The 12145-nt window shown below is 38.5% G+C and overlaps 3 protein-coding genes across 5 annotated transcripts; 1 reads left to right on the forward strand and 2 right to left on the reverse strand.

The window, feature by feature from the left end:
- Positions 1–2737: 2737 nt before the first annotated feature.
- On the forward strand, positions 2738–5380 carry LOC104809991 (CDP-diacylglycerol--glycerol-3-phosphate 3-phosphatidyltransferase 2-like). 3 transcript variants are annotated; one of them, XR_771244.1, is made up of 7 exons: positions 2738–3411; positions 3820–3917; positions 4018–4068; positions 4212–4325; positions 4471–4527; positions 4703–4969; positions 5234–5380. XR_771244.1 is itself a non-coding variant. In XM_010536140.1 (6 exons), the coding sequence occupies exons 1-6, from the start codon at positions 2799–2801 to the stop codon at positions 4898–4900; spliced, it is 1131 nt and encodes a 376-aa protein (XP_010534442.1). In that variant the 5' UTR covers positions 2738–2798; the 3' UTR covers positions 4901–5214. The 3 variants fall into 3 exon arrangements, 1 of the variants encoding a protein (XP_010534442.1); XR_771243.1 differs by lacking the exon at positions 5234–5380 and adding an exon at positions 5123–5232; XM_010536140.1 differs by lacking the exon at positions 5234–5380 and having other exon boundaries at positions 4703–5214.
- On the reverse strand, positions 5351–7785 carry LOC104809990 (glutathione S-transferase L2, chloroplastic). Its single transcript, XM_010536139.2, has 10 exons — positions 7529–7785; positions 7164–7238; positions 7016–7076; positions 6840–6926; positions 6656–6754; positions 6466–6568; positions 5968–6044; positions 5771–5878; positions 5566–5646; positions 5351–5471 (listed from the first exon to the last, which is right to left on the reverse strand). The coding sequence occupies exons 1-10, from the start codon at positions 7726–7728 to the stop codon at positions 5463–5465; spliced, it is 900 nt and encodes a 299-aa protein (XP_010534441.1). The 5' UTR covers positions 7729–7785; the 3' UTR covers positions 5351–5462.
- A 666-nt stretch (positions 7786–8451) lies between these two features.
- Positions 8452–11899, reverse strand: LOC104809992 (probable protein phosphatase 2C 48). The gene is made up of 6 exons (XM_010536142.1): positions 11857–11899; positions 11581–11648; positions 10717–11219; positions 10107–10492; positions 9701–9937; positions 8452–8882 (listed from the first exon to the last, which is right to left on the reverse strand). Exons 3-6 carry the CDS (start codon positions 11036–11038, stop codon positions 8631–8633), a joined length of 1197 nt encoding a protein of 398 aa, XP_010534444.1. The 5' UTR covers positions 11039–11219; positions 11581–11648; positions 11857–11899; the 3' UTR covers positions 8452–8630.
- Between the last annotated feature and the right edge of the window lie 246 nt (positions 11900–12145).

Here is a 12145-nt window from a genome sequence, read left to right on the forward strand (position 1 = left end):
TATATATATATGAATATACACATATATATTTATATATTTGTATGTATATAAATTTAATTTTTTTTATAAAATTTAAAAATATATATATGTATACATACAAATATATTTATATTTTTTATTTTTTATTTTTTTTTAATTCGCGCTGACATGGCAAAAAAATCCTAGGTGTCATGCCACGTGAACCGCCACGTGGCATGCCACATTATCAATTAATTGATATTTTCGGATTGTGTAGTTAATTGCACTAAAATTGGATAATTCGTGTAGGTATTTGAGAAATTTGTTAATTGGGTGTAGACATTTGTCAAATTAAAAATTCGTGTAGAAAAATGTCACATTTTGATAAATTCGTATAGGAAAATGTTATTTTCCCTAACATTTATTGCGTTTTTTTAATATAGAATTTTTATAAATAGATTTTATTTATAGATTGTTTTATATTTGATTTAAGTTTAAATTATTTAGTTTTAAAGTAATATTCAATTGTTTATTTTTTATCTATTCCGTTTTAACTTTTGTTTTGCTGAATGAAATAACATGAATAGTAAACTACTAAACTCCTAGAATTATGGAATAAACAAATAGAATTAGAAATACAAACGGACAAGGAAAGTGAAGGAAAATAGGGACAGCGAAGTAAAATATTAAAGTTCGATTATTTGTTTTGTTATGCAAATTACTAGTTGATAATTGTTATGATTAGATTCGATATAAATTATCAAAAATTATGATGTTATAATAAAATTTTAAAAAGCAATTATGTTTTTTTTAAACAAAACATTATAAATCGCTATCAAAACTTACAACTAGATTTTTTATATTTTGTTGTGTTTACTAACTATTGTGTGACACTCACAACTAGTCGGACTTTATATATAAAAAGAGAAAAACGTATAAAAGATTTGAAGAAAATCACTAAAAATTCTCAAGCTTACACGTGTTTTTATTTATTTTCGAACTTAAAAAATTAGACATGAAAATTCCTAAATTTATTTAAGAGTATCATAATTGTCTTTACCATAAATTTGACCAAAATAATGTGTTAAAAAATCCTATATGGTATATGAATTGTCAAGATACGTCAGATTTTAATACCATATATACAAAATCGGGTTTAATAGACAAGATTTAACAAAAACGGTTTATAATAGTAAAAATTCCGATTCAGTAAAAGTAACAACTTGGAGATACTTCCGGATTCATCGATGGCTTTTCCAATCGTCGCATTCTTCCTTAAATATCGTTGTTTTCATCAAAAATATTAGGATGAAAGAGGTGTAGCTCCGATTACGGTTATTTCGATGCCAAGTGCTTTTGTTTCGGTAGAGACGCTGTCGATCTGGATCTGAAGTTCGAGAAAAGACAGTGATGGTATTTATTTCGCTATATGTCGTTAACCCAAATCTTCCGATGAATCAGAATTTTCACTATTATGAACTGATTTTGTTAAACCGTTTTCATTAAACCTAATTCTGCATACATGGTCTAAAAGTCTAGCGTGTCTTGACAATTTACGCATCACGTAGAATTGTTCAACACATTATTTTGGTCAAAATTATTGTTACGATAATTATGACACTTTTAAGCAAGTTTAGAAATTATCGTGTCCAATTTTTCAAATAGAAACACCTGCAAATTCAAGAATTAGTTTTCCACCGAATTACAAATTTGGTAATTTTCAAAGGTCTTTTTCAAAAGATTTATGATAAAATATTAGCATTGTTTGTCTAAATAATTAATTAAAATTTAATCCATTAAAACTTGGCAATGTTATCTGAAACTTCTCGACGCGCAGATACTCTTTTTATGGGTCTAGTCCCACGGGTGGGCACCTATCCCCAAGTTCACCTCCAAAACCCTAAAAATTCGGGTTCGAGGTCGGGTTTTGTCTCATGAAACTCGAATTCACGAGTCACACGAGGATGGAGAAAAAAGATGAAATGGGGAGAGACTGAGCCCTCGAAGGGCGAGAATAAGATCGAGAAAGAAGGTGGTCGAGATAGACGACGAGAGCAAAGACTCGTTACTAAGGATGAGATTAGGGTTTTTGGCGGTGAATGTGTTTTCGATGTTTGAAATATTAGGGTTCCATCAATCGAGTTATTGGTCGAGTAAGGCGATTTCACCACCTTACCTCACCCGCGTACTCAGCGCACGTCTCTCGAATTTCTACCCCTCGGATCTGATCATATGACCACTGGTTGACATTTCGAATTTCGATTAATATCAGACTCGAGAAGATTTATTTTAATTCTATAAAATTTATAACAAATTACTATCAATTATTAATCGAACCGATTTTAGTGACGGTTAGCTTGCAAACGATTTTGCTACATTGAATAACAAATAAAAAGTGAAACTTGATATGAACATATAAAGTATAGTCATACATAAAGATAGATAATTCAATACTTGTCGAATTCGATTCAATATTTATTAGGTTTCAATTCGAAACGAAAACATTCTATTTGGTTCAATTATATTTCGATATTCAAAATCAAATTCCCAAATCTAAATGCTCATCCTAGACGTACATGGATGGATTTACTTTCATTCAGTGAAAATGATTTGGAAAATTGATTGAACCGACTATGTAACTCCAATTATTTAGATGATTTTTTTCATTAAAAAAAAAAAAGCAATTGTCCAAAGAATTGAAATTGAAAAAAATTAACTTTGAATTAGCTAATTATTTTCTTTAAATTAACATATGTGATTCTGATTCCCTAACTTCATTCGCTTTTTTGGACAACCTTCTGGACTCCGCTCTTGCCAAAAAAAAAGAAGAAAAAAATAGGATGCCATTGCCAATGTCCGGTCTGAAACTCTCCGTCGCTGCGGCATCAATCTGCACGAATCCGTACAAATGGGTCCGTACGGTCTCCGCCTCCGCCGTTGCCTCCTCAAACCCTAGAGGAAGACGAAGACAGCGATCCCCTTTCTCTTCTTCTTCTCTATCCAACGACGCCAACCCGCGGCGCACGTTACTCCCCTGCGCACCCTTCGCTTTCTCCGCGCACGTTAGCGGCTCTCCTTCCTGGATTATTACAGACCTCCTTTACGCCTCCTCTCATAAAGGCCTAGGGTTCCCGATTCGGGGTTCTCGTCATCGTCCTTTGTGCTCCCCTTCCTCTTCCTCTTCCTCTTCTTCATCGGAGAGAAGTGGACCGTCGTCGTCTTCCGGGTCGGGTCTTGTGGCGGATATGGGTCAGGACGATGCCGTGACGGCGGATCAGAACGGTTTCCGTCACGGTCATCTTCGTGGTTGTGGTAATGGTGGTGACGATTCTTTGCTCCGGCAGAGTCACTCGCCATCGCATCAGCCGCCGACGCCGTCGTCTTCGAAATTGCTCACATTGCCCACCGTGTTAACTCTTGGCCGTGTAGCTGCTGTTCCGCTTCTCGTCGCGAGTATGTTTGATCTTGTCGCTGATTATTGTTTTCGAGTTTTAATTTCTGACGATGTAGGAGTTTAGATAATCGTGTTCCGTACATATCCAGTTCAATGAGTGATAGGGTTTGATCATCAGATCCAGTGAAGGTGGAATTGCGATCTTAAAATTGTTTTGGGAATTGAAGATTTCTGTACCTTCGACACTGATTGCTGATTGATCTCTGTTCAATACATGGAGAAAACAACGCTTTTATTACATGTTCTATGATGCTACAAGTTCTTTCTGCTTCTATGTCAAAACAAGCTGGCTTTCTCCATTTGATCGTTTGGGTTAATTGCAGATGTAATATAAACACATATGTTTGGGGAATTTCAGTTTTGTCATCTGTGTTGTAGTATAATCATCCTTTTGCTTTTGGGTGTAGCCTTTTATGTTGATAGTTGCTTGGGAAGAACTGCCACAACGAGTATTTTCATTGCAGCAGCCATTACAGACTGGCTTGACGGCTACATTGCCCGGAAGGTACTTCCTTTTAACATATCGTGTTCTTCTGCATAGGTTTATGTTTTCCATTCTTTTGCATTTCGTACTGCAATGATTAATGGTGAGATTGTTCTTTCAGATGAGGCTGGGGTCTGCTTTTGGTGCTTTTTTGGATCCAGTGGCAGATAAGGTGCAGACCATATTCCTTTGTGATCCTTACGGTGATTTTGTGTTTCATCCACAGTGTCTTATGGATATTATTTGTTCGAGTTGAGTTGGAAAAGAGAGAAAAAAAAACTTGTCTTTGTAATTTGTATCCAATTGGGCGTGCAGCTTATGGTAGCAGCTACGTTGATCTTGCTCTGTACGAAGCCCATGGATATTGCAGCATCTGGGCCAGTTCCATGGTTAATGACGGTTCCTTCCATTGCCATCATTGGTCGGGAGGTAAGATATTACAATTGACTCTCTACTTTTGAACATCCTTATTGGCGGTGATTCTCAAATATCACAGAACAGAATGCGATAAGATGAGGTGAATGTGTTAGTACCGACACTGAATTCAAAACCATATGATATAATTTACATGTAGATAACAATGTCTGCTGTGAGAGAATGGGCTGCGTCCCAAAATGGCAAGGTTTCAGAGGTAAGCAACTCTCAGACTTCTATCCCTTTAATCTCTTTGCAGACTGGGTTGGAATTTCGCAACAAAAGAACTTAAAACTGTAGTTTTGGTTGATTTTGGTATAAAAACTGCAGCCAAGTGGCTAAGAACATTACAATGTTCCTAGTTAATCACATTTTGATGTCGATATCTACAGGCTGTTGCGGTGAATAACCTGGGAAAATGGAAAACTGCCACCCAGATGACAGCACTAACCATACTCCTTGCGACCCGGGACAGCAGTTTCGGAGGGCTTGTAGCTTCGGGTGTTGCCCTACTTTACGTATCAGCTGGACTCTCCGTGTGGTCATTGGTCGTTTATATGAGTAAGATATGGAAAGTACTGCTGAAGTAGTGACCCCTTTACTTTGGCTGCCGGTTCTCTGTACACACACACAGAGATAGAGTTTCTCCTTCCATACAGGTTGGTACACTTTCCAACGGAGCTGACCGCAAATTCTTCTTTTGATGTATGTGAAATAGGTAGGATGATGATCATGATATTATGATTCTCTAATATAAGTCTGCTTTAAATTTCAAACTCTCGGGGTTCTTCACTGGGATGGTGTTTGTATAGAATCTGAATGACCTTGCTCCATCTGAAAACCCGATGTGACTTGGGACAAGCTTTAAATTCCAGTGAAGCAGCAGCATATGATATGATCTTAATGGCCTGTTTTCTGGACAGAACCATAAAAGGAATCGCAGCAGTAGGTGAATTTTTTTTAAAATAAATTGATGGAGCTTTGATTTTCATTTGTTGTCTATCCGTCAAACTCTTGAGGAAACAAACACATTATTCATGTAATACAAATATGTTGAGCTCATTCCATTACAGTACAATGGCAAGCATGTTTTCTATTACAGAAGAGAGTTTTGTTGTTTCTTGTTCTCTATATGTGTCTCTGATGATACATTTAGGTAGCCTGCAACAACAGACAAGTACCGGTGTAGATTTAGTAAAACATGTCCTGCTTTTGTGGACGTAAGAAGTCAAGAACAACTCAAATGTGTTTGTACCAGGAACCGATTCTTGTATCTTTCGACAAGTTCACGTGGATCTTGTCGGGTTTGAGCATAAGCTTCGATCTTGTTCATCTCCTGGACAAAACACGGCAGTGAACCAGGAGATTATTCATTTACTATTATCGTGTTGTAGATTTTGTCTGAAGAAAACAGTTTCAGGGTTGGTGCAACAAAATCTAGGTGGCGAAGAAGATGAAACCTGAATCCAAAGGGCGAGATTAGGTCGCTGAGAGGTGATGTCAACGTTCATCACATCCTTTGAGAAAAGGTGGAATCTCTCTATGAAAGGAACATATGCAACATCAACCTGTAACGACAACGACAGCATTTTATCATTTTTATTTTGCTTTGGTCAGCATCTCAACAACCGAGGAGATGAACATATTGTCAGTTTACCAGACTGAATTGCCCAAGGAAGAACGGTCCTTCCTCGAATCCGGAAAGAGCCTTTTCGACGTAATCGAATGCGGCATCTGAATCATTACGTTCATTCAAAACGTTGAGTTTAGATATATATACATATACTAGTAGCTGTGGGCATAGCTCGATCGGGTGTATCCGATTTTGGTTTCATCCTCGGTCAAAATATGCTGTTTCAACTTTGTGCGAGTCGGATACCCGAGTTTTGAGTCCACTGACCATGGTGAAACCTTAATGCTCGGAATCGTCCTCTCACCCTCTCAGACTACCCGTATGCAGGCGGGTAAGGGAAATCGGCTTACAAAATCCGAACTCGACATCATGGTTCGGATTCCCTGTCCCTAAAACCCCCTACTCGACCTCACCTCAATCAGAGTATCCAAATTTCTGGGTGTCCGCAAAATGGATACCTGCGGGTGTCCGAAATTCGGGTCGAAAGGACAAAACAAGGATGGAGAAATATATTATACTTACCAGCATCATCACTGCCTTCCCCTTTGAACGTAGAAGTCACGGCCTTGTAAAAGGAGCCAGTGTATGAGAGCAACTCGTCGGCCAATTCTTCCTTCTCGGGACCCTGCAGTGGTATGCCGCCCCATGTCTAAGTCTCCTGTCCAAAACTAAACCATACAAGAAAAACAAAAGGGTTCGACAAAATTCTCACGTCGGGAGCAAGTGAAGGGCCTTCGAAATGGGTATCAATGTACTTGATCAGATCAAGACTCTCTCCTATCACTCTGTTATCGTGCTCTAGCGCTGGAACCTGCTTCAATATAGCTTATGTTAAACCCAAAACTAAGTATCAGAACCGATAAATTCTCCATGGAATCCGGGTTTTTCTCGCTCACCTTGTTAGCTGCATAGACCTTTTCCTTGTACCAAGGTGGCCTGTTTTTCAGATCAATGGGAACCAGTTTTATCTTCTCCTGCAAACCCTGATCAAGAAAAGAGATTGAATCGGGTCAGACTTGGTTAACCGACTTTTCGTTCTATGCAAAATTTAGCGGGAAAGACGCAATCTTGCCTTGTAATTTCGGGCAATCCATACGCGCTGAGCATATGGGCATGTGTAGGATATGTACAACCTTCAAATCACAGACACCAAACATTTCATGAATCTTGCCTCCGCTCCTCCGGACAGGAAAAATGCAGAGAAGCATTCTAACTCAAACCTTGTCGTTCCATCGAACACTTGAAGTGGTTCAGAAGTGAAATCCAGCTCCAATGGTAATGCTTCTTCGATTTTGCTGCAAAATGTATCAGGAAAGGTGGTATTGTATCTGTTCACGCTCACGAATGCATCTTTTACATTTCGATACAAAAGGACCAGGAGCAAACTCCTGCATTGTTTTCATCCTTCATTTTCTCGGAAGCCAAACAAGATGTAAAGACCAGAAGGGCAAGCCATTTTCTCGCTTTTTCCCCGACTAACCAAACAAGAGAATCTCCCAATTCATTGCGATACTGAAGAAACCCGGAAACCTAAAACCTCTTGTTCCACAGAAACAAAGAAGACCAATGACGAATCGTTGATTACCCAGTCGCCATAATCGCTGAGGTTCGAGTGGTTCTGCGTCTTCGGAAAGATCCGCACAAATCCTTCCGATTAACATCGGATCCTGTTTGGAGTATTCCTTGACCAAAAGCTCCGATTTTCTTGAAGGAGACGGAAAACGAGGGAGGGAATGAGGAATCCCACAGAGACAGCGAAGAGCTCAAACTGATTCCGACACTCATAGTCGCCGTTTTCTCTCTGTTTGCGTCAGAATTTTCCCGGAAATCTATGTCCACAGCATCAGAAATTAAGGCTTTATAAATTAATCTCGTTACTTTTGTCAAATGGGCCTGGCCGATCCGGCGTCAGCCCGCAATCGGTTCAAGGGTGTCGGATTTGGAGTTTTCTTAAACTAAAGTTCGAAGATTGGTCTTATTGAACTTGAGTTCGGGTTTGGATTGGATCGGATCTGATCAGGCCGGCATATTTGATATCCTGATTTTTTTTTTCATTTAAATTATTTTTTTTCATCATTTGTGACTAAAAATTGACACCTATTAATTTAAAATCTCAAACTATTAAGAAAATTATTATGACTAGACAAAAAAAATTTATAATTTTAAATCATCATAAAGCTATAACTATATTTTTTAAGTAAATAAAACCCAAAAACTAAAAATATCAAAGGATAAACTACCAATAGTTAACACAATTAAATACTTGAATAAAACAATAATTATCTAAAATTTTTCATGATGTATTTAAATCTAAAATGTTTCATATAAATTGAACAATTTAAAATTTCTTTGACAATTTTATAATATCTGGTGCCAACAAAATTTCAAGAAAAAAAAACCCAAAGAAGGCTTCTTTAACGTAACTGTTTATAGTTGCAAAGCTGGAGGGAAAAAAAAAGTATTGAACTTTTTTTTTTACAAAAAATATGTTTATTGTTAACAGAAAAATAAAAAGAAAAAGAAAAGTCAGGCAAATCTTAGAATAAAACGAACCTGAAGAAAGTGTATACAGAAGAAGAATCCAAAGCAACGAAACAAACAGACATACCAAGGAAACTCGGATCCGACCAAAGGGAAAAAAGAACTAAAGACACCAACGCAAGTGAGAAAGTGAAAGTTCTTAATGATCAGCAAGAAGAAGAACAGAAGCCATTGCCGGAGAGTTCGCCGCCACCTTTGATGGAAGAGAGGATAGGAGATCTGTCACAGGACGGCGGCTGATTCCCGAAAAGGGCATCGAGGAATAAAACGATAACGGTAATATCGTCGTGAAAATGCCTCCTGACCCCTCGTTCGATCTTCTCCAAATCCGCATATCTCATCTCTCTCTTCTTCACCGCTTCCTTCAATGCCGCTTTCACCAGTCTCCGAGCAATACCCTGAACACAATAACCAGTTCAATAATCATACTCAGCATGACAATGCAAACCAGAGCAGTACAAACACATGTGCCCCCCCCCCCCTCAATGTCGAGGGAATTCAGAGGTGTAAAACGAGGCGGCTCGGCCCCGGCCTTGATTGTCATGGTCTCAAAATTTTCGTGCTCGACCCCAACTTGTTTTAAGACAAGCCAAAAAATGCTTGGCCCTGCTCGGTTCACGAGTCAAACTAGTCAACTCGTGAACCAATTAAAATATAATTAAAATATTAAAAAAAATAAAAATGTTAAAACATAATAAAATACTTATAAAATCTTTTTAATTTCATGTTTTCAACTCGCCAGCCAGCTTGTGGTTGATTGAACTGGCTCAGTCGAGACTGTGGCTCGTGAATCCGTTTTTTTAAATGAGCTACAAAAACATTGACTCGCCCCGCCTAAAAACGAGCCAGTCGCGAGTTGGTTAGCAAGCCCTAGCTCATTTTCTCTGACCTGCAAATATCCAGGAGGTGGCAAGAGACTGAACTTAAAACAGAAGCTGTGCCCTGATGCTGGATGGTCGAGTAAAATTTTCCATCCCGGTTATTGGAAACTATGCCTTAACCAAGCCTGATCACGGTTTCAATCACATGGTTCACATGGTAGACATGGTTTGTTGGCTAACATTCGAAAGTTTCCCTAAACAGGCTGACATTCGTGTGGATGCATAATACAAAATATCTCGCAGTTACATATGATGGGTCAGCGATGATGAACCAGATAGCCAGGAAGATATCATAGTAGACGAACGGGTTTTGAGAGAGGGGTAAGTGATCTTACGTTACGTGGGCAAGTGTTGACAATGTCCACTGCCTCTTGGTTGCTCAGATGCTCCCATAGACCATCCGACGCAAATATGAGAAATTTATCTTCCGGGTGAAGCTTACATGTAGTTACTGCTGGTTCAGCTCTGAGGATCGGCTTCTCGAAAGGTTCAGGAACCCTAAATTTGGGCAACAACGGCTCTCCATTGAACTCGAATCTCTTCAAATACGCATCACCAATGGATCTTGAAACCTGTCAAACAAAATAAAAAACAAGACTCATTTTTCATGAATTGCACCATATTGGAAGCTTTTTCTCAATCAATTCTCAAGCCTGTTACCATAGTTGTTAATAAAGGAAACAGCCTACTGCCACTAATGCATACTCTCTCTCAGACACAAATGCGTGTGTATATATATACCTGTATAATGCCTTTCACGCGCCAAACTTTGTGTTTCAAGACCACGATATGAGGATCATCGGGATGCAACAGACGTAACTCCTCTCTCACAGATTCAAAGCTTGCATTGTGCTCTGTCGATAGCTGAACAGCCTTCACCTCTTTAACAGTTTTCACCTCTTTAAATGCCCTCTCGAGTCTTCCCAACACAACCCGAGAATCTCCAGCATTTGCGATATATAGTACACCATTACATACAATACCCACCAAGCAACACGCCCCGACAGAGGCTATTTTTGGCTTGTTCTTCCACTGCTCTTGTACTAGACCGAGAAATTCCCCCTCTGTCGCTAAAAATGCTTCGGTGATTACATTAGCAGACAACCCTCGAAGTTCGGATGTAAACCCTGCAGCAGCATGAACATTTTTCGGTTTAAGTTTACAGAAATCTGTCACCAGCCTGTAGGTGTTCGACCAGCTAAATTTCCGTAGCTTCCAACGAAGAGCTTCATAGCAAATTCATGAATATGATAGCCAAACGGCCAAACCAATGTAAAATGTCGGTGAAATTCACAAAGTTTCAATGGTTGCTACAATGCATATACCAAGCAGGAGGGCAAAGGGAACTTACTCCTTATGTGATAAAAGAGTCGATCATTGACAAACCGAGCAGCTTCTGAACCTCCATGACCGTCGTATATTCCGACAAACGTAGCTTGAGGTCCCGAATCAAGGAAACTAATTGGACCCGATTCAAGTTGGCTATGATCCTCAAGAATAGCATTGGCTTGGATCACAGCCATCGAGAATTCTCCGCTAGTGTGATGGCCCATATCTTTGTACCACAAGAGCCCGTCCACTCGGCCATTACCATCACCGCCATCATTAGAACTCTCTCCATTGGCAAAAGGCCAACAAGGCGAAACTATTTTCCTCAATCTTGTAGATACCATATCTCACTTTACATGTTACTTTCTTCACCCGAAAGAACCGGCTATCGAATCAGTCATCAAATCAGTACTGATGATGATTATATGGCACTCAAGCTTATGCTCTTGCTTCTTGTCGATTACAACGCCAGTGATTGAAGATTCGGATATCAAACACGCATTGACAAATGCAGACAACATTAATCTGCATTCGAGAAGAACCAAACATACGTTTCAATCATTATACAACAGTTATATGCATCTGAGACGAAAATTCCCCCCCCCCCAATATCCAACATAAATACTTCACGAATAACTCGAAGAAATGCATACATTTTCAAGTATCGCACACATTGGAAATTTACACATTTCATGTATAATCATCGATCTGGACAACAAGTCTCACGAGAAACGAAATGGGCATAGCGGGAAAAAGGAAATTACGAATTTTGAATCGACATTTCCTCAATCCAGTACAAAGATCATGAGGAAACTCGAAATGGGTTAAACCCTAAAAATTAGTAAAGATAAGAAAAAGAGGTAAAGATTTGAGATTGCAGGAATACCTTGAGGAATAGATGAATCTGCCGGATTCTTTTCACAGGCTTGGTGTGAAATAGGCCATCATTTGATTCTGAACAATGAGGCAAAGAATTTCATGAAATATTTGCAGATCTTAAAAAAAACAAAATCAATGAAAGAGATTGAGGATCATCAACACGAACAAACAACAGATATCGAAAACGAAAAGAGAAAAGGGTTCTTATCCGCTGATAAGACGGATCGGTTAGAGATGTTGGGATTTGATTAGAGAGAAAGAGAGACAGATTGTCGCGATCTACCTGTTCGCTATCACGAGTTCTTTTGTTTTTGCCTTCCTTTTTTTTTTATTTTAAATTTTCTGAAAGAATTTATATATTCTCTTGACATTTGCAGATTGGCTTTGACTTTTAATAAAAAAAGGGGCCGAAATAAAAAATAAAAATAATAATAAAACAATCTGAAATATTTTTTCCTCTTTTTTTTTTTTAATTTAACACATCAAACCAAATTATTAAAATAAAAATAGAGGTGATTGTTATAAATAAAATATATTTATGGTGAAATCCACCGTTACTGTTCATACCAACT

The sequence above is a fragment of the Tarenaya hassleriana genome, unplaced genomic scaffold (genome assembly GCF_000463585.1).
Source record: "Tarenaya hassleriana unplaced genomic scaffold, ASM46358v1 Cleome17, whole genome shotgun sequence".
NCBI lineage: Eukaryota > Viridiplantae > Streptophyta > Magnoliopsida > Brassicales > Cleomaceae > Tarenaya > Tarenaya hassleriana.